The sequence below is a fragment of the Gopherus flavomarginatus genome, chromosome 4, assembly GCF_025201925.1.
Source record: "Gopherus flavomarginatus isolate rGopFla2 chromosome 4, rGopFla2.mat.asm, whole genome shotgun sequence".
Classification (NCBI taxonomy): Eukaryota; Metazoa; Chordata; order Testudines; family Testudinidae; genus Gopherus; species Gopherus flavomarginatus.
Window position 1 is genome coordinate 212,207,009 of NC_066620.1, and position 18,887 is coordinate 212,225,895.

At 46.4% G+C, this 18,887-nt stretch overlaps 1 protein-coding gene across 8 annotated transcripts in view; it reads left to right on the forward strand.

Moving 5' to 3' along the window:
- Positions 1 to 18,887, forward strand: part of NCOA1 (nuclear receptor coactivator 1) — a 305,911-nt gene that overhangs the window by 271,842 nt on the left and 15,182 nt on the right. For all 8 annotated transcript variants that reach the window (XM_050948717.1, XM_050948715.1, XM_050948719.1 and 5 more), the window contains 4 exons: positions 6,919 to 7,045; positions 12,588 to 12,756; positions 16,522 to 16,836; positions 17,306 to 17,407. In XM_050948717.1, coding sequence (XP_050804674.1) covers positions 6,919 to 7,045; positions 12,588 to 12,756; positions 16,522 to 16,836; positions 17,306 to 17,407 — 713 coding nt within the window. The remainder of the gene's footprint in view (positions 1 to 6,918; positions 7,046 to 12,587; positions 12,757 to 16,521; positions 16,837 to 17,305; positions 17,408 to 18,887) is intronic.

Consider the following 18,887-nt stretch of genomic DNA (forward strand, 5'->3'; position numbering starts at 1 on the left):
CAAATGCCCACAAGGAAACCAGTTTCCTTTAAATTAGCGCTGTTGGTTTAAACTGGTGTGTGGATTACAATGGTTAACTCAGAAAACGCACTTCATCTCTGCAGTGAGATGCCTGGTCATGACACTGACATTCAGCCCTCTGCAGAGAGCCGTGCAAGGCCTGTGCCCTGCACTAGTGCTTTGCACAGGGGTGAAACCCAGCCTAAGCGCTGATCAGAAGATACAAAACTTTGAAGGTGCAGATGATTCTACAGGGTGAATAAAGATGGGACCCCACTACAGGCTTTTTTCCATTAAATCACAGCTGAAAAGAGCAGAGGGTATGGTGAGTGGCGGCTGGAATTCAGCCCTGTGTAGTGAGCCTGCCTGAAGCATGGGTATCACTTAACTCCCACTTCAGGCTGAGTGTTGGCCTGCTGCACAGGGGTGTATGTCACCCTGTGCTGTGTGGGTCAGTGAGATCCTGCTGTATATACCTGGATCAAGTTCTGACTACAATGAGTGGGCAGCTGTGAATTATCCCCTCAAGGGGCTCCTGTATTGATCTGAAGTGAGAGTGATGTTTGTGCAGTTCTTGCACTGGGGTTCAAAACTTGCTTATTTCATATAATACATAGGCACAAGAATCCAGTCAAACCTAGCCGCCCTCTGCATATCCTCTGACTTGTAGTATGGACTATCCTGCATATCCCTCCACCCGCCCAGCTTAACTATTGGGGCACCCATCCCTTTCTCTACAGCATGGTTGTGTTAGCAGCATGGATTGCTTGCCCTCTGAGAAGTACTAAATCAGAGCCACGTCGCTGTCCGGTGCTGATCGGCAGCGTAGTGTCCTTGTTTGCCTGCATTCCTAAGGGGTGATTCCCTGGGGTGGGCTCTGTGCAGTGAAGTCACATCTGTCAGTCCCTAGTCCCAAGTGCCATGAGTAGGCCATTCCCACACCAATCCTTCTCTTGCCCTCCAAAGTCACTGATGTCAGCTCCTTTGGCTGGCAGGATGAATCAGTCAAGCACTGGTAATGTCGTGATCAGCCCTCGGAAGCTGTCTGAGTTATGCTTATTTATTATTTAATGAATCTCTAGCTATTAACGGCGGGCAGGGCATGCAGGCTGGCCGGTCCCCATTTGAGTTCTGCGACCCTGTGGAGCCAGTTCAGCTCAGGCCAGCTCATTTTCCTGCATCAAATGGCAGCAGTCCGCATTCTGGGTTACCGTCAGAGCAGGGCAGGGGGACAGTAACTGGACCAAACCCCTTCCAGCCTGATATAGGTATGTGCTCCCGCAGGGATCTGCTGATCTGGGCCTTCTGTTCCCTACTAGGTTATGCCTGCAGTTTCTGGGGATCTACCAATATAAAAGTATAGCAGAGAGGGCACCAAGATAAGTTAAATTCACCCCGTGCAGAGCAGAAGGTTTACATGGGGCATAGGCCTTGTGTCTGAATTTCACTTTAGGGAAGGTGAGATAATGGTAGACCTGTGTTTTGAAAACCAGTTCTGATGGTGGCCCTATGCAAGGCCTATGGGTAAGGCAAAACAATCCCACTCAGCTTTCTCCAATCAGAGAATAAGGAAAAGCAGAAGATTTGATTAACATTGGTGTTGAAAGACAAGGTAGGTGAGGTAATATCGTTTATTGGATCAACCTCTCTTGGGGAGAGAGACATGCGTTCGAGCTTATGTGGAGCTGAAGATCTGTGTCAGCTCAAAAGCTTGTCTCGCTCACCAACAGAAGTTGGTCCAATAGAAGATCTTACCTCACCCACCTTGTGTCTCTAACGTCATGGGACCAACATGGCTACAACAACACTGCATATGTTGGTGCTGAAAGACACTGTACTGAAGCCACTCCCACCTTCACTGCAATGGCTGGAAAAGGGCATGCAGTGCCCTTTCCTTTAGTCCACGTACCTGCTGGGGAATACTGCTATGGTATCTTGGAATGATAACCCAGTTAATCTACTTCAGTGTGAATGTTTGAAATAACGCAGCGGTTTTTTAAAATTCTGCATTACTGCGAAAAGAGAAGCAAACAGACATTGCTTTCCTGTACCTGCTTCTAGACAGATAACTTAACTTGCCAGCTCCATATAAAGCTGTTAAGAGTTTAGTGCAAGGGCCATATTCCCCTGGAAATTGGTCTAAATATCTTTCCATAAAACTTGGAATGAATAAGCTGCTTTTTGAATGGCAACATTAAACTCCGTGAATAGGCTGGGGTTTCATGACTGCAAATGACTTTGGTTACACACTCCCCAGAGGCTCATAAAAAGGTGTATAAAAAGCTTCAGGAGTAAGATCCCAGTTCAGGCAACGAATTAAATTGGTGTGGTGGGCACCTGATGGTACTAGTGGCACAATGCTGGAGACCTTGGTATTCCTGATTTCCAGACTATGCTACAGAGCTCTCCAGCAAGGGGGAGTATTGCTGCTGTATCGCCACCTCTCCCCATCAACATGGAGAGATATTAAAGATGATCTCAGAAGAGACCCATATGTTTCATCTTCTGTGAAAGAAGAGAAGTGCTGTAATGGCAGCTCCACAGCAGGGAATGGATCACAGGAAGTCACAACCCAGGACCACTCACCTTCAACTGGAAGCCAAAGAAAACATGTGACCATAGAAATTGCCAGACTGGATCAGACCCAAGGTCCATTGAGTCCAGTGTCCTGTCGCCAACAGGGGCCAGAACCAGATGCTTCAGAGGAAGTTGTAATAACCCTGCCAAAGGCAGATGTGGGATAATCTGCCTCCTACGTAGGTCTCTTCCTGATCTCTAGTAGTTTGAGATTAGCGTGAGCCCTGAAGCACACAGTTTAATATCCTTCCAATATTTTTATTGCCATTAATTATGATAACTCAGGATATTCTTGACATCGATATAACTGTCCAGTCCCATTTATTCTTGGTTTCAGTGACTTCAAGTGGCAGTGAGTTTCACATCTTAATTACACATTGTGTGGAAAAAAAGTATTTCCTTTCATTGGCTTTGAATTTGCCACCCTAATTTTATTGCATATCTCCTTGTTCTCTTGGTATGAGACTGGAAGAACAAATGCTGCTGACCTCCCTTCTCCAGATTCTTTTTTTATAGACTCCTATCATGGCCCCTTGTATTTTTCTCCTTTCTAAGGTAACAATCCATCCTTTTCAGTCTCTCTGCATAGGAGAGGTTTTCCAGGCCTTGATCACTCTTGTTGCTCTTCCCTGAATCTCCTCCAGTTCTGCAGTATCCTTTTGGAGATAAAGTGACCAGCATTGTATGCCGTATCCAGATGAGGCTGCACCGTTGATTTATATAAAGGCGTTGTAACATTTTCATTATTATTCTCCATCTCATTCCTTATAGATCTTAACTTCTTGTTGGCGTTTTTGATAGCAGTTGTGCACTGAGCAGAGGTTTTTATTGCTCTTTCTACAGTGACATCCATGTCCCTTTCTTGGGTTGACAGTTAATGTAGAACCCTTTACAGTGTACCAGTAGTGCACATTTTTCTCTCTGTGCGCATTATTTTGCGTGTATCAATGGTGAATGACATTTGCCATCATGTTGCCCATTCACCTAGCTCGATTAGGTCTCTGCGAAGTTCTTTCTTCACAGCCCTCTCTGGGGCTGACTAACCTAAACAACTTCATGTCATCTGCCAATTTTGCACTCTCACTGCTTGTCCCTTTTCCAGGTCATTAATAACTATATTAAACAACTTGGGACCTAGTACAGAACATTGAAACCTCTGTTGTTAACCTTTTGCCAAGTTGAAAGTTGACCATATAATCCTACTCTTTGCTTTCCGTCTCTTAGGCAGAAAGCTTAAAGCCTTCAGAGGCTGTAGTGCAGAACTCTTCTGAGCACAACCCTGTGAGAAGCTGGGTACCTCCAACAAACTACTGGGTGTCCTCTTCTCCTTCTGAAGTCAGTAGGTGCAGGAGATCTCAGGTCTCATATATCAGAGGGGTAGCCGTGTTAGTCTGGATCTGTAAACCCGGCAAAGAATCCTGTGGCACCTTATAGACTAACAGATGTTTTGGAGCATGAGCTTTCGTGGGTGAATACCCACTTCGTCGGATGCATGTGTGCTCCAAAACATCTGTTAGTCTATAAGGGGCCACAGGATTCTTCACATGCATCCGACGAAGTGGGTATTCACCCACAAAAGCTCATGCTCCAAAACGTCTGTTAGTCTATAAGATGCCACAGGATTCTTTGCTGCTTTTACAGGTCTTATAAAATACAGGGATCAGTTTGAGTTAAGTTTTCCACTAGCTTTCCCAGACCAGAGACCTAGCTTGAGGACTTGTCTTAGCTCACAAGTGAAATGAGCTTGACAGTTGGTCTCATCCTCAGAAAGACAGTTTGGTATAATATAGCTTTGGTTTAGGACAGTAGTAATAGGAAGGCCAAGACTGAGAAGCAGCGGCAGAGCTGTTTGCGGAAATTGCACACCGTTTGCCTATGTTGTGCCTTGTCCCAGCTGTCATGGTTGTAAGTACTGTCTTTATTATGGTTCTGCCCACAGTGGCCTCCATCTAAAGTGCTTATTCATTTGCACTTATAAGACTAGTTTGTGGAATGGCTTGGATTAGGTTGACTCAGCACCAAAAGAGTATCTGGATTGGGATTTGGTTTATCTGAAGGAGGAAGGAAGTTGCCTGTGGAGAAGATGGCACCTGGATTTCTGAATACTTCCATCTTGCAGATTGGTGCACAGGGACAGCAGCTGAACTGTTGTTGTTTGGAGAAGACCATAAGCTTCAGCCCAAGCAAATATGTGAAAATATAAAGAAGCTTATAAAGAAACTGAATTAGGCTGCAAAGCAATTGTGCATGCAGCATTCTCTTGCCCAGTTGGAGCTGACATTGCTGCTGCTAGAATTTCTTTTATTCTTCTGTTGCCAAGCAACCTTAAGAATGTTGTCTTACTGTACAGTAATTTCATGAAGTAAATGCACTTGCAAGTTGACTTTACTTGCTGGTGCATAGCTATGATCAGATTAGCTGATCAGACGAAACTGTGGCAGCTAGATCCAGGCAGACTTCTCAGATTTTAGGGCTAGCTTTGCAGGAACCTGGTGACCACTTGAAACAATAGTAGGGTCATCAGGTAACTATGCACCTGATTGAGGGCATCAGTGGGATTGGAAGCTGGGACGTCTAGATCTAAAAGCGTGAACCTCTAGTGCTTGAGCTAAAGGACCGGGTCCATTAAGTTTGAAACAGCAGCAGATGCAAAACCTCTTACATGATGCAGCTGCTAGAGAAGGACAAACAGCCATACTTGGCCAACATGCGGCATGCTTAGATCCTGTCCTTTAAAGGATATGCACCTCTGTAATCACTAACATATGGAAATATAATTCCTTTTATTGTAAAAGGAATTAGCACGGCTGAGTATGGTAAAAACACCAAAAATAAATAGACTTTTCATTTTCAGTAACTGCCTTATAAGTACCTGAAACCTTGGAAATAATAGACCTATATATGGACTCAGGGAGCATGCTCAGGAGAAGAGATGCCACCATGGTCAGAGATTTTCTTATCCCTTGCAGTTCTCTGTTCACATTGCTGTCCAATTGTTAGTTTAGCCAAGATGTTTTAGTCTTAAATATCAATTCATATTTCAAATAAGATGATGGTGTAAAGTCTCCAGACCTCATAAATTGCTCAGTTCTGGGCTGGGCTCAAACTCCTACAGAATTTAAATTGATTGACTTGGCCTTTTCCCTGTAAAATGAGTTTCTCCAGAATGGAAAGTCAAAAGGCATGAATATGTGTGCGCTTTATTTTGGGTTGTTTTTTAAAGCAAAATCTCCAGTGGTAACAACTTTCAGTAAAGAATTCTTTAACTGGCTACATTTTGAAAACATTCGTAGATCTTTGTAGAAGAGACACTTACACAAGGCCACCATGTGTACAGCCTTGGAGAGAGACTTTCTCTTCCTATATAAGTGTACCCAGAAGATAATGTCTGTTGGTATGAGGAAAGCTATGGCTGATGTCTGCTACTTAGGGGCTGAAAAGAATAGCCACGTAGTCCTGCCATTAGGAACAAAGCTTTCAGGGCCTTGGTGTGTATGTCACACACTCTCTGAGCTGGAGTGTCTCTGTTTTCTGAAAACTCATGTCATTTATTTTGAAATCTTAGTGCACTCTTATCCTTATTGTTTGCAAAGTGTTAGAGCCATGACACAATCACTGTCCCGCTACAGTCTGTTAGACAGTGTAGTTGAGCTGCAGTAGTTAAATTGTCCTGCCTAGGTTGTGGGTGGCAGTGTGCTGTGTGTTGCAAGTGAAGGGAGTCAGCTGTGTGAATTCCCATTGCTTTGGTATGATTTCACGTACTCAGCCTGATTAGAGCTTTGTTCACAGAGATATAGGACATCAATGTGGAGCAAGCCCTTGACCCTGCTTCAGTTGGCTGCCCCTCTGGATTCCTGATCTGAGGTGGTGGTAAAGGGGGCCTGATGAGAGATTTCATATTTCCATTTAATCACTGTGTTTTTGGCATGTATTCTGTGTTATCATCATGCTATCTGAGCATCATGTATGTAAGCGCTAAGTAGCCCCGTTTCTTAATCCTTTAGTAGTGGTAGTACTTGTCCACAAAATCAGCTCAGACTTTCATGTCAGAACGCTTTTGGAGATGGGGGAGGTACTGCCTCTGTACCTCTGTGAACCAGGGATTATCTCAGCTGACTCCAAAAGGATTTCAGGTCTAAGCAGGCATTAACATTTGTCTGAACTCTTAGCTTCCTTTGCATTTTCCCCACTCTTCCTTCACCTTACACAGAAGGTATTTTATACATTAGCGAATGGGATGATGAATGGGGAAAGACTTGTAACTCCCTTTGTATAGTGGTTTATGACACCTCTTTTGCTCTGTAACACTTACTCTTCCCCACCCTCGCTTTTCCCAATCAGGATTGTCTGAACTGGAGTTGGGAGTCTCTGATCAACAGTTTGGACAGCCAGGAATGGGTGACCAGATTCCATGGACAGACAACCCCATGGCCTCCATGAACCGAGTATCTTTGAATAAACCAGACGAGTAAGTACTGTGGGTTTGGATAATCTGCCTTCCCACCACCCCACCCTCCTCTAGCCTCTTACGATATATTTTTAGTAGGCTTAAGGTTTGCTGTAGTTCTGTGGATAGAGATTGCTGTGCCTACCCTTGGGTAAAGGTCCCTATGGGTGCGTCCACACAGCAATTGTCAACCCAGGGCAGTGACAGCGAAAAGTAGACTGTCTGAAATTGACACTATGACTAAAAATAGCAGTGTTGAGGTTTGGGCTCAGGCTGGAGCTTGGGCTCTGAAGCCCGCCCACTCATCTCCTTAGTCTTCAGCTAATTTTAATGCCATGGCATAAGCTTGAGTCTGTCAAACCGGGCACTGAGACTTGCTTTCACTGGCTGCATAGGCATACCTGTGGAAGTTACACTTACATGAGGTATGTTAAGTGATCAGACAGCTCAAATGTTGGCCATAATAAGATGTCCTGATATTCTCTAGTCCAGAGGTCAGCAACCTTTCAGAAGTGGTGTGCCGAGTCTTTATTCATTCACTCTAATTTAAGGTTTCTCTTGTCAGTAATACATTTTAAGGTTCTTAGAAGGTCTCTTTCTATAAGTCTATAATATATAACTAACTATTGTTGTATATAAAGTAAATAGGGTTTTTAAAATGTTTAAGAAGCTTCATTTAAAATTAAATAAAATGCAGAGCCCCCCAGACCAGTGGCCAGGACCCCAGGCAGTGTGAGTGCCACTGAAAATCAGCTTGCGTGCTGCCTTTGGCACCCGTGCCATAGGTTGCCTACACCTGCTCTATCTGATCCCTTTGGTTGAGAGTTGAGGGAGAGGAACATTCTCATCATAGCTAGTTAAGACTGGAGGAGATACAATAGCACAAGGGGGAAATTCACACCTGTATGGAGAGGCCAGCCAGCACAGTCAGCACATCACTGAGGCACAAGCTTTGTCTTGGCCCTTTTCACAAGGGTGAACTTCACCCTGTGCCGGTACGAATAATATTAGTGCACTGTCAATGATGAAAGGTGCCTCACGGACCAGATACACTGAAATCAGTATTAAGACAGTGTGAGAGAGAAATATTTTTTCCAAATAACTAAGGATAGTTCATAGAGTCCATTAATTAAAGCTACTGCCACCTAGTGGTATAATTAGAAGGTTGCAAAAACTCTGCATGCAGAAACTTTTCTTTGACCTGAATTGAGGCAGAAGGGAGGTACTGTACAGTTCTGCTTGAGCAAAACCTCTGAATGGCGCTTTCCATGTAGCTGTTAAAATAGCTGCAGTTGGGCTTTATCAGCAGTGAATACATCAAGGCTTTTGATGGGGAGGTAAACAGTCTGCTAAATGACCAGCTGTGCTCCTGAAGGAGAACAGAACATTAAGCAATAAAGTGGAGCTACTGAAATATAATTAGGACAGAACAAAATAGTTTCAATGAGGCCTTTCCCCAGGAGCAATGGCCATAAATAAAATAAAAGTACTTATTAAAAATTTCATTATATGTAAACTCACGAAGCTAACCAGGGGACTAGAGAGAGCCTGCCTGTCATGCATGCTACATTTGATGCCCAGATACCAAGGGGATGGCTGCCTTACAGGGGGAAGGAAGCAGAGGGTGAAATGGCTTCCAGCAATGTTAGGAGTAAATGTGATGCTGCCTCCTTGTATGTGAAAGCAGCAGCACCAGGAATCATGGAGAGTAGGCAAACTTGCATTTAACCCATCGAGGTGACAAGGGTGAGATTTTTGCCATTGCTAATAAGATAGTCCTGACCTTGAATGGGAAGAAGATCCCAATAATCATAAACAGTGGCCCCCCAGAGGCAAAGTGGTGAGCCTTTCTCCTAGTCCAGAGGGCTTTTCTGAACCAAAACCCCCCAAAGGTCTTGCTTCAGCCTTCAGCAGAGCTTTAAATAAAATCAAATGTCTGTGTAGAGGCTCTTAAACTGCTGGAGCTGTGTGTGTGACAGCGTCTGATTACAGGTGGCTGGCAGCATGCTCCAGTTTTCAAGTTGACAGGCCCTATTAAAGCTCAAATTGAACTTCATATGTAAAGCTTATAGGGGTATACTTGTTATTAACAGAGATTTCCCTCTTGCTCTGCTGCAAGATACATGTTAACTCGAGTGTGATAGAGCTGTTCTCTTCACATTATAAAGCTGGTGGGTCTCTGGATACATGTGGAGCAGCTTGTGGTCACTCTGAGCTGCATGTCTTTAGAAGACTTGGGATTTCTTTCTGTGCTCATCTGTACACATGAGGAAGACATAGAGAGGCTGAGGGGGTTCTGTTCCTGGCTGGATTGTTTCCTGTGAACCATTTGCTGGAACATAGCAGCAGCTTGTTAGAAATGTATCTGGGACCTGTGATTTTTCTGTGGAATAATAGTCCCATTAGCGTAGGGCTTTGCGTTTGTGTTGCCACACCCAGAAATCCCTTTAAGAGACTGCCTGCAAGAAGTAAAATAGCATATCAACCCATAATGAGCAAGTGGTGTAAAGAAGAACATTGGTGCTGTAGTTAAGGCACCAGGCTGGGAGTCTGGAGTTCCAGGTTCAGTTCCCAGACTCCGAGTGACTTTGGGTGAGTCTCTTATTATTTCTGTCTCTGTCCCCTATCTGAGATGGGGATACTACTCTCCCTTACTTTGTCTCTTAAGGCTGTAAGCTCTTCAGGGCAGTGGGGAGGGATAGCTCAATGGTTTGAGCATTGGCCTGCTAAACCCAGAGTTGTGAGTTCAATCCTTGAGGGGACCACTTAGGGATCAGGGGCAAAAATCAGTACTTGACCCTGCTAGTCAAGGCAGAGGCTGGACTCCATGACCTTTTTAGGTCCCTTCCAGTTCTTGGAGATATCTCCAATTAAATTATTTTTTTTTTTTTTTTTTTTTTTTTTTTTTTTTGCTCCTCTCTCTCTCTGCGTTTGTACAGTCCTAGCCCAGGGATCGGCAACCTATGGCACACGTGCCAAAGCTGGCACGCACGCTGATTTTTGATGGCATGTGGGGTAGGCTGAGCTGCTCAGCCCGCCGCCGCTCTGGGATTCCTGCTGCTGCCTCTTGCCAGCCGGGTCCCGCTGCTGGTCCCACTCCACACCCGCTGCTGACCTGGGTTCCTTCCCCCAGACTGGCGGCGGGCTGTGAGCCGAGCTGATAGGAGCCAGCAGCCGAAACCCCAGTCCGGCGAAGGGCTGACCTGCTCAGCCCACCGCTGCTCTGGGGTTCCCGCTGCTGGCCCCTTGCCAGCTCGGATCCTGACGCTGGTCCCATTCATCGCCCGCTGCTGGCCTGGGTGAAGGAACCCCAGGCTGGCAGTGGGCTGAGACACAGGCTGTCAGGAGCCGGCAGCTGAAACCCCAGAGCGGGGGCTGGCGGAGACGCTCAGGCCACCGCCGAAACCCCAGAGCTGGGCGGGCTGACCTGCTCAGCCTGCTGCTGCTCTGGAGTTCCGACTGCTGGCCCCTTATCAGCCGGGGTCCCTGCCGCAGTCCCACTCACCTTACTTCCAGCGCAGGCCCTCTGCCAGACAGGGTCCAGGCCTCCAGTCCTGCTCACCCTACCAGCCGCCAGCTCCACTCACCTCAGCTGCCAATCTGGGGTTCCAGCCAGTTAACAACTGATCACTCAGAAACCTGTGTTCAGCTTAAAGTATCCAAATATGTGCCACCAGACACTGGAAAACTCAGCAAGGAGAAGCAAGGGCAAGTATCACACTGAACTGATAAGATCTGCATTTTAATTTAATTTTAAATAAAGCTTCTGAACATTTTGAAAACCTTGTTTACTTTACATATAACAGTAGTTTGGTTATATATTATAGACTTATAGAGAGAGACCTTCTAAAAAACGTTAAAATGTATTATCAGCACGCGAAGCCTTAAATTAGAGTGTATACGGAGACTCGGCACACCACTGCTGAAAGGTTGCCGACCCCTGTCCTAGCCCAAGGGAGCCCTGAAATCATTAAGGGCCTTGTGGCACTACTGTATTGCATAGAAGCCATAGCACGGTGGTATCAAACATACCGCCTGCTGGGCGGATTTGGCCTGCATGATGCATTTGTGTGACCTACATGGCATGCCCTCCGGTTGTGCAGAATCTAAGCTTCAATTAAAAAAAAAAAAAAAAAAAAAAAAGTTTCTCCTCTTGGCAGGAGAGAAACCTTCCAAATGTGAACCATGCGTAAGAGACATCATGATGTCTGCACGGAGCCTGCACCAGTGAGTCAGAGGGGCGAACTCCCTTCTCATGCTAATCCGGTTGGAGCATCAGCACTGAGACCAATGATGTCATGGCAGCCTCAATATTTACTGACAGTTCTAGTATGTTGAATGGAGTCGGGGTGGAAGTGAAACCCTCGACAGGTGCCATTTGGGAGTTGCCACTGAGAAGGAAATATAGGAATAAATCAGTCTAGTTACTAGTGACGGCCTCATTGTTCGCTGGATGTCTGAGTGAACCTTCCACTGATATCATTGGGGTCTCTGATGTGGATCAAGGGCACTCTGCCACCTCCAGCCCACAATTTAACCTGGAATCCGGCCCTTTCCTCTGAATTTGATGCCCCTCCTGTGGACTGAAGGAGTGTTTGTGGTACAGGAGCCAGTACAGCTAGATGTGTAGTTGCAGCTTTAACACACACAAATTTGGTTTGATATGAAGCTACAAGCAGCAGGAATCTTTGTTACAGACTGAAGCAAACCCCATTATTCAGCTCTCCCTCCCCTTCTTCCTCTGTTCCTATACTGCAGTCTAAGAAATTCCAGTGCCTTATATTTCTTTCCCTGGATTAAACTATGTTTATTGGCTGCAGTGTTCCTGATCAGATTAGTTTCAGTTACTTACTGTACATCTGGTCCTCATCTGGAGCTAAGAGGATAAACAGGTCTGCTCCTTGGGAACCACTGGCATGTTTAAGTTCTCTTCTTTGTGCTTTTCTAGAAGTGTGATGTGCCATAGCTCCCTTCATTGTGTCAGGCCCAGCAAATTCCATTGATGCCAATCAGTCACGTCATTGGAACGTCTCTCATTACATATTAACCTCGTCCCCAAGAATATCAAGGGGGAAATTCTTCAGGCTTCTTATTTTTGTGCCTAAACAGTTCCCTTGCCTTCAGTGGCTTTAGTGTCAGCTGTTCTGACTTTTCCCAAACCTCTCTGGTTTTGTGTTTCCAAAGGATTCTCTGTACTGAACACCCGCTGCCTTTCCCAGCCAGTGGAACATTTGCCAGCACAAACCCTGGAAAAATCAAAGTTTGATAAGAATCTTGTTGAGGCTCTGAAACTCAACCCTGCGCACAGGTCCAGGAATAGTCTGAAGTGGTGCCTAAACCTTGTGCAGGGGTGAAGTTCACCCTTGGTGCGTTCCAAACATCACTTTGGGTTCGCTTGCTAGATCAGAGTGAGTTGTTGCACGGACTCAGAACCGGTTAGGCAAGTGAGCATGTCAGTGGGAGGAACCCTGCAGAAGCAGTTCTCCCATGTGGGGTCCTTGCAGCCGAAATGCAGAGCTGTTTTCTACACTGAACATCTCTGTTTGCTTTGTCGTCCGTACAGCCAGTGTATCGCTTCCCAGCTGGACGAACTCCTATGCCCCCCCACCACGCCGGAGGGCCGGAATGATGAGAAAGCCCTCCTCGAGCAGCTTGTGTCCTTCCTGAGTGGCAAAGATGAAACCGAGTTGGCGGAATTGGACCGAGCTCTTGGGATTGACAAATTGGTCCAGGTAGCAAGTGATGTGCTTGGGGTGGGGAGACTGGTAGAGGATTGTGTATGTGGCCAGGTGCTGAGGCCTGATAATGGGTGCAAAGGATGGCTTCCAACATCTGGTGCTTGCTTGCCAGATGTGGATGGGAACAAAAGAGCACATTAGGCTCAAAGAGGATACTTAATACCATGGCATTTTTCAGTGCGCTCTACCAAAAAGTTGGAAAATATCTCCGTGAAATACAATATTGTGCCCCCTGCTTTTAAAACGTGATCCCCCGTGGGAAACGTCAGCCTCTCAGAGGCGGCTGAACGTATTTATCCTTGAATGGCTCATGCAGTGGGAAGTGGGGAGAGTTGGCAGGCTTTCCTGCCTCACCATCTTCCTTTGGGGTTAGAGTGCAGAAGAGAACTCCAGCTGGAATCTCACAAGCAGAGATTCCTGAGCCTTAATTATGCTGCATAATATATGCTTAATGGCCCTGCTGGTACAAAAATGCAAAGCCTTTACCACCAAGCCTGGCTTTCATTGCAGCAACCCGTCTCCAATTTAACCGCAGGCTGATGGGTTGTTCCCCAGTTCCCTCAATATTGCCATTGTACAGCGCATGCAGTGGCCCAGATCCTGCCTCAGAGCTGCGCAAACAGAGCTTAATCCCGTAAACCCCAATGGGGTTCCGCCTGGGTGCACACAGATCCAATGGCAGGATCTGGGCCTCTAAGAATATGCCGGGTTTTCATAAATAATGAAGAACAGCACTGCTTGAAGAAATCCTGATCATAGGAAAAATATATAAAGAACAGAGACATACAAGTAATGAAATAGTTTGCGACTGTTTCTATGATTTATTTTTCCAGTTCAGACAATACTTACACACACGTTTGTTTCCAAAAAAAATTATTAAAACCAAAAATCTGTCATTAATTTTAGTGCTCTTGGAATGGACGTAGAAAGGGAGCCCTAGAGAGTGAATTCCTCTCCTCTTCCAAGGCCTGTTTCTTTATCCCTGAACTCAAGGGGGCTTCTGACACTGAGCCCCCACAGAGCAACCACACAATAGCAGTACAATTTCTTTACATCGCCTCATCGCTGTGCCTCAGCTTTAATCTAGAGACAAGGCTAAATTTTCTTGTGTGACTATTGATTTGGGGCGACTAATCTGAGACACCTTATAGTGGAGTTGTTTTTCAGGAAATTCCAAGCATCTGCCCTCTCAATAGCAGACCCCTTTTAAGGCATCTCATCTTGGGCATCAAAATCACTAGCCACTTTTAAATTCTGTCTCCCTGGCACGTTCAGTCACTGATTCCTCTGCTGAGGCTGCCAGTAAAGATGCCAGTTGTGGTATGGTGGTTTTCGTGCCATGATCTCCTATCCACCAGGACCCGGATTACAATCTACCAAACTCAGTTCATAAAGGCCGCCCAACGCCATAACCACACCAGGTAACTTTCAGTGTTGTTCTTAGGGAGGATACTAAGCATTTGACTTTCTCTCTAAAATACTGAAGTAAGATGCCTTGGAGCACAGAGCCTGGGGCCCAGAGTTATGTGAGAATGCCAATCATCTTCCCTCTTGAGCCAGCAAATTCCCTGTTTAATAGTCTATGGCTCTGAGCATCGTCTCATGTTTGGAATTGAAATCCAGCTTTACTCCCATCCAAGTATCGTTTCTTTAATATTAATCTTAGGCTTTTTCCATGGCTCCAGATGAATCTTTGTAATAACTTATGTAATGTTATAAAATATTTATTGGACATAAATGTTTATGGGGACAGCATTCAGCATTCAGAATTTGAGAAGAAGTTCATTTCGATAGTTTCCCCCTTGGATACATAATTGAAATGTACCCCATCTTCCTAAACTAGTTTGTATTTCCTTGGGTACGTTGTACAGACTTACCCTTACCCTTACTTTCAAGTTGTTTATAATTAGGCCAAAGTATTTCCGACCCACCTGGAACGAACTCAAATATACTCTTGCTTTAGGGTATGTCTTCACTGTACAGTTACCTTAGCCCACCTCCTGTCCACAAACGAAACCTTTTCAGCTGAGTTTAGTGTTGCTTTCAGCCTGAGCTAGCTGGCACAGTGAGGTAGGGGTTAGAGCCTTGGTGCCGCTTTCTCTCAGGCTCGTCACCTATTTACTTTGCAGGGAGGATACAGTCCTGCTGCACCTTCCCGTAATTCCCACCCTAGAATGACAGACAAGATTTTCCACAGTTCACTGGGAAAGAATCATGGAGTGGCTTAGCTAACTGCAGCACGGAGCCATGAGATTCCTCCTAGATGTCCTAGCGACACACACGGCTACATGCAGCAGCAGCAAGGGTGCAGTAATTCAGGCATGGTATTGCACACAGAGTGGCTGCTCACACCCAGGCACCAGTCACCTGAGTGAACTCTCTGCAGGGAAGACACCTCTCGAAAGTAGCACAACCTCTGAGTTCATTTCCCCTGACTCAGAACCAATGCTGAAGGTTGCTAAATGATTTCAAGCACCTGATGGGATAGGGCTCCTAATCTGGCAACTGATTGTCTAAGGCCACCTCTCTGCTGCAGCATCAGACAGGGAGTTGTGGTCACGTGAAGTGCTCGAGTTAACCTAGCCCCCAGTTTAATGAGGCGGGGCTGAAATCAGGCTGCTTTTCAGTGAGCTGTTCTCCACGGTGGAATTTACCTCCCACACTGAGTGAAAGATGGGGTTTTTACGTAGCACATAGTCAATGTCACAAGCTTAGCAGTTTACTCTCTGCTGGGTCCCGGTTATGTTGCTCTACCTGGAGTAAAGCTAAAGCAGAGCAGTGTGTCTCCTATTCCCCCCGTGGAAGCTTCCTCAGAGAGGTCTGATTCGGCTTGCTTGCATACACTGACCCCGATCCCGCACTGCAGCTGAGGAGCCCACAGCACAGCTCAGGAAGGCACACTCCTCGATCCAGATCTGACTGTGCATTGGTCTGGTCACCCTGTGTAAGTGGAAGCAGCTTGAAGGGTATTACTCCAGCTGTCAAAGGCTTCTAGGGCTATCATGATAGCTGGGGATTGCTGGGCACAGGGAAGCCCCAGCCGCAACCTGTTTCCTCTGGCCACCTCCCCTTTGCAGGCTGCAATAGGAGGGTAATATAGGCGATACCATGCTGTTCCCCTGGCCTCGAATTGATTCTCCCACTGTCACAGCACAGCCAACAATGGGTGCTCCCCTTTAGGCACCTAAATAAATGGCTAGATTTTCTAAACAGCCCAGCTCCTAGTGCAGACCATGGAGAGTCCTCCCCACCCCCCGTCACCACTCCTGAGAACAAAGAATCTCCTGCCCCTTCCTCCCCTCCCCTTGACACCAATGGGAAATGAGCTCCCTGAAAAATCTGGACCCAGCTGCATGTGCTGAGCCCTTCTGAAAATTGTGGCCTTTGTTCATGGCCAAGCAAAAAGTCCTTTTCCTTGTGCAGGTTTTTTAGGCCTCTGGCCCTGAGGAGTGAGGTATTAATTGTTCTCCCTGCAGTTGCTTTTTGGAACATTCCCAGTGACTAGACTCAAGCGGGCTGGAGTGTGGTCGGCTGTACCAGTGTAGTGACTGCCAGGGCCAGCCGTTGAGTTAATCCTAGGAGCAGTCCGTTCTGCCTATGCTGGAGGAGCCGGAGAAGTGAAGGTTGGGCCCTTTGAGTTGGCCTTTGCCACCTTCTCTGGGAAGTGGAACACATGGCAGTTGCTTTGTGTGTTAGAAACTCTGCTGGGATTTTTGTCAGCTAAGAAGAGGTCTCACTTTTGTCCCCATTTTTAAACAGGGGGGCGGCCTGGAAGTGCTGACTGACAGATTCCAGCCACAGCAAGCGACACCGTCTCTTCTAATGGATCAGAAGCCTGGCCTGTACACCCAGCCTTATTCTTCTGCTTCTCCTACTGCTAATCTCCCCAGCCCCTTCCAAGGCATGGTCAGGCAGAAACCTTCTTTCGGGCCCATGCCGGTTCAGGTACCTCCGCCCCGAGGGGCTTTCCCCACCAACATGGGAATGCAGCCACGGCAGACTCTAAACAGGCCACCAACAGCGCCCAACCAGCTGAGACTTCAGCTGCAGCAGCGGCTACAAGGGCAGCAGCAGGTAACTATTCACTTTGGTTTTATGGGGAATCCAGAACTCTCAGCTAGAGCTGCCTAGCAGTCAGCCTCTTCCCCTCCAGCTGTGCTTGCAGGTTACAAGTCTGTAAACTGCCACACACTGGGTTTTGCGCAGCACTTCTCCTTATGTGGGGCCAGCCCATCCCGCAAGCTCTGTCATTAGGATGCCCCTCTGTAATAGAGCAGCAGAAGGATGTGTACCAGGAATAACGTGAAGGAAATCGACTTAATGGAAAAGTGCTGTGTTGCCATTTTGCAGGTAGAAGTGATTGTGGGAAACTAGTAAGAGTCCCTTTAAATGAATTACCTGCTTCTCAGATATGTAGGGAGGAAAAATGCAGGGTAGAAAACTGCTGTGGGAAGACAGTTGCTGTTGGTGGGTCTGTAGATGTTTGTACCTGTCCAAAACAGGTGTAGAGCGGTAAGATCTTTCTGATTTCCTCCTCCTCCAGCTGATACACCAAAATCGGCAGGCGATCCTGAACCAGTTTGCAGCAAATTCTCCAGTCGGCATCAGTATGAGGGCAGGCATGCAGCCTCAGATTACGCCTCAGGTAATGGTTGGAAGCCACATGTTGGCACCCGTATCAGCCCAGTGGAAATTAGTACTGTATCACTAAGGGCCTGTACCACTGATCTGTGAGCACAATAAGTTCAGTCTATTCCATTGAGAATAACTGCAGAGTGAGGCACTACTCAATGGGAGTAAGGGTAGTAGAATATGGCTCCAAATGAATTTTCTGTGTAGCTGACTATGGATATTATCTTCCGCCTCTGTACAGCATTTCCACCTGAAAATTCTCTATTGCGGCTTGGAGACGAGTGGTGCTGGCTTGGACTTCCTTGAGAAGGGTCCCTTTGTAGTGGATGACATTCTCTTATACTTGAATCTCTAGTGAATCTTGTGTAATGATCCTGCAAAGCCCCAGGTCCAGGAGTTCTATCCACTTTCAGTAAAGTGGGATCAAATATCTGCTCAATATAAGGGGAAAAGAAGGTGGAAGGTGTAGCCATATTCTGGTAACTTTGTTCCATACGGTGGGTTTTTATTGGTGTTGCCTTGCCACCCCCAAACCATTACTGATTCCAACGTCTCTGTGAAGACTCCAAACTGTTTTGATGAGTTTTGGACATCTCCGATATTCTCTCAGGCATCATAGCTGCAGACAAAACTATGTAATAGTTTCCATTGCAATGCTTTGTCTTCAGCTGCTGCTAACTTTCTCAGACTTTCTCTTCTGGGCTGAAATTTTCCACTGTGATATTTTATTAACTTTGAGCAAATCTGGTTCAGCCGTTTGGGAAACAAACCCATAGTTTATAGAAAATTCTTGAAAGAGAGGGTTTTGAACAGCCCTACAGTCAAAATAGCTGGGTTAGAGAATTAGCCCTCAACTGACAAGAAACGCCTTCAAGTCTCTGTGAAAATGGGGTTTGATTTGAACAAGTTATGAATGTTTGAAAATAGCATGCTCTGCCGTGCTCTGCAATGGAGTAGTCACATTTCTCACTGCTATCATTATTGTGGTGGTGGCAAGAGACGCTGTCATGCCAGGAGCTGTACGCTCACACAGAAACACAGAGCCCTGCTGTAGAGAGCTTACAGTCTAAATAGACAAGAGCGACAGAGGAGGTAGGAATCGGAGACGTCGAAAGGTGAGGGACCTTGCCCAATGTCATAGAGCAGGCAATTGAGCCGAAGTCTCCTGGTTTCCAGTGCCCTCTCCACTAGGCCACACTGCCTGGCTCACTACATGTGCACTTTTTGTAAAGTAGGCTAAGGGAAATGGCCCATGGCAACAGTTGCTTGGATCACCGCAGATCAATGTAACGTGCATGAGCGCTTCACAGGCAGGTGGGAAGACAGGTCCTGCCCAGGAGTGCTGAAAACTCCTAAACAGAGAAAACTCAAAGAGGGAGGTTGGGGACAGGGCTTGACATGAAAGCCCAGCACGTTGAGCTGGTACAGTCCAGAGAGCTAACACGATGCTACTGAACAACTGCAGACTGTCTGGGCCGGGCTGTGGGCGGCCG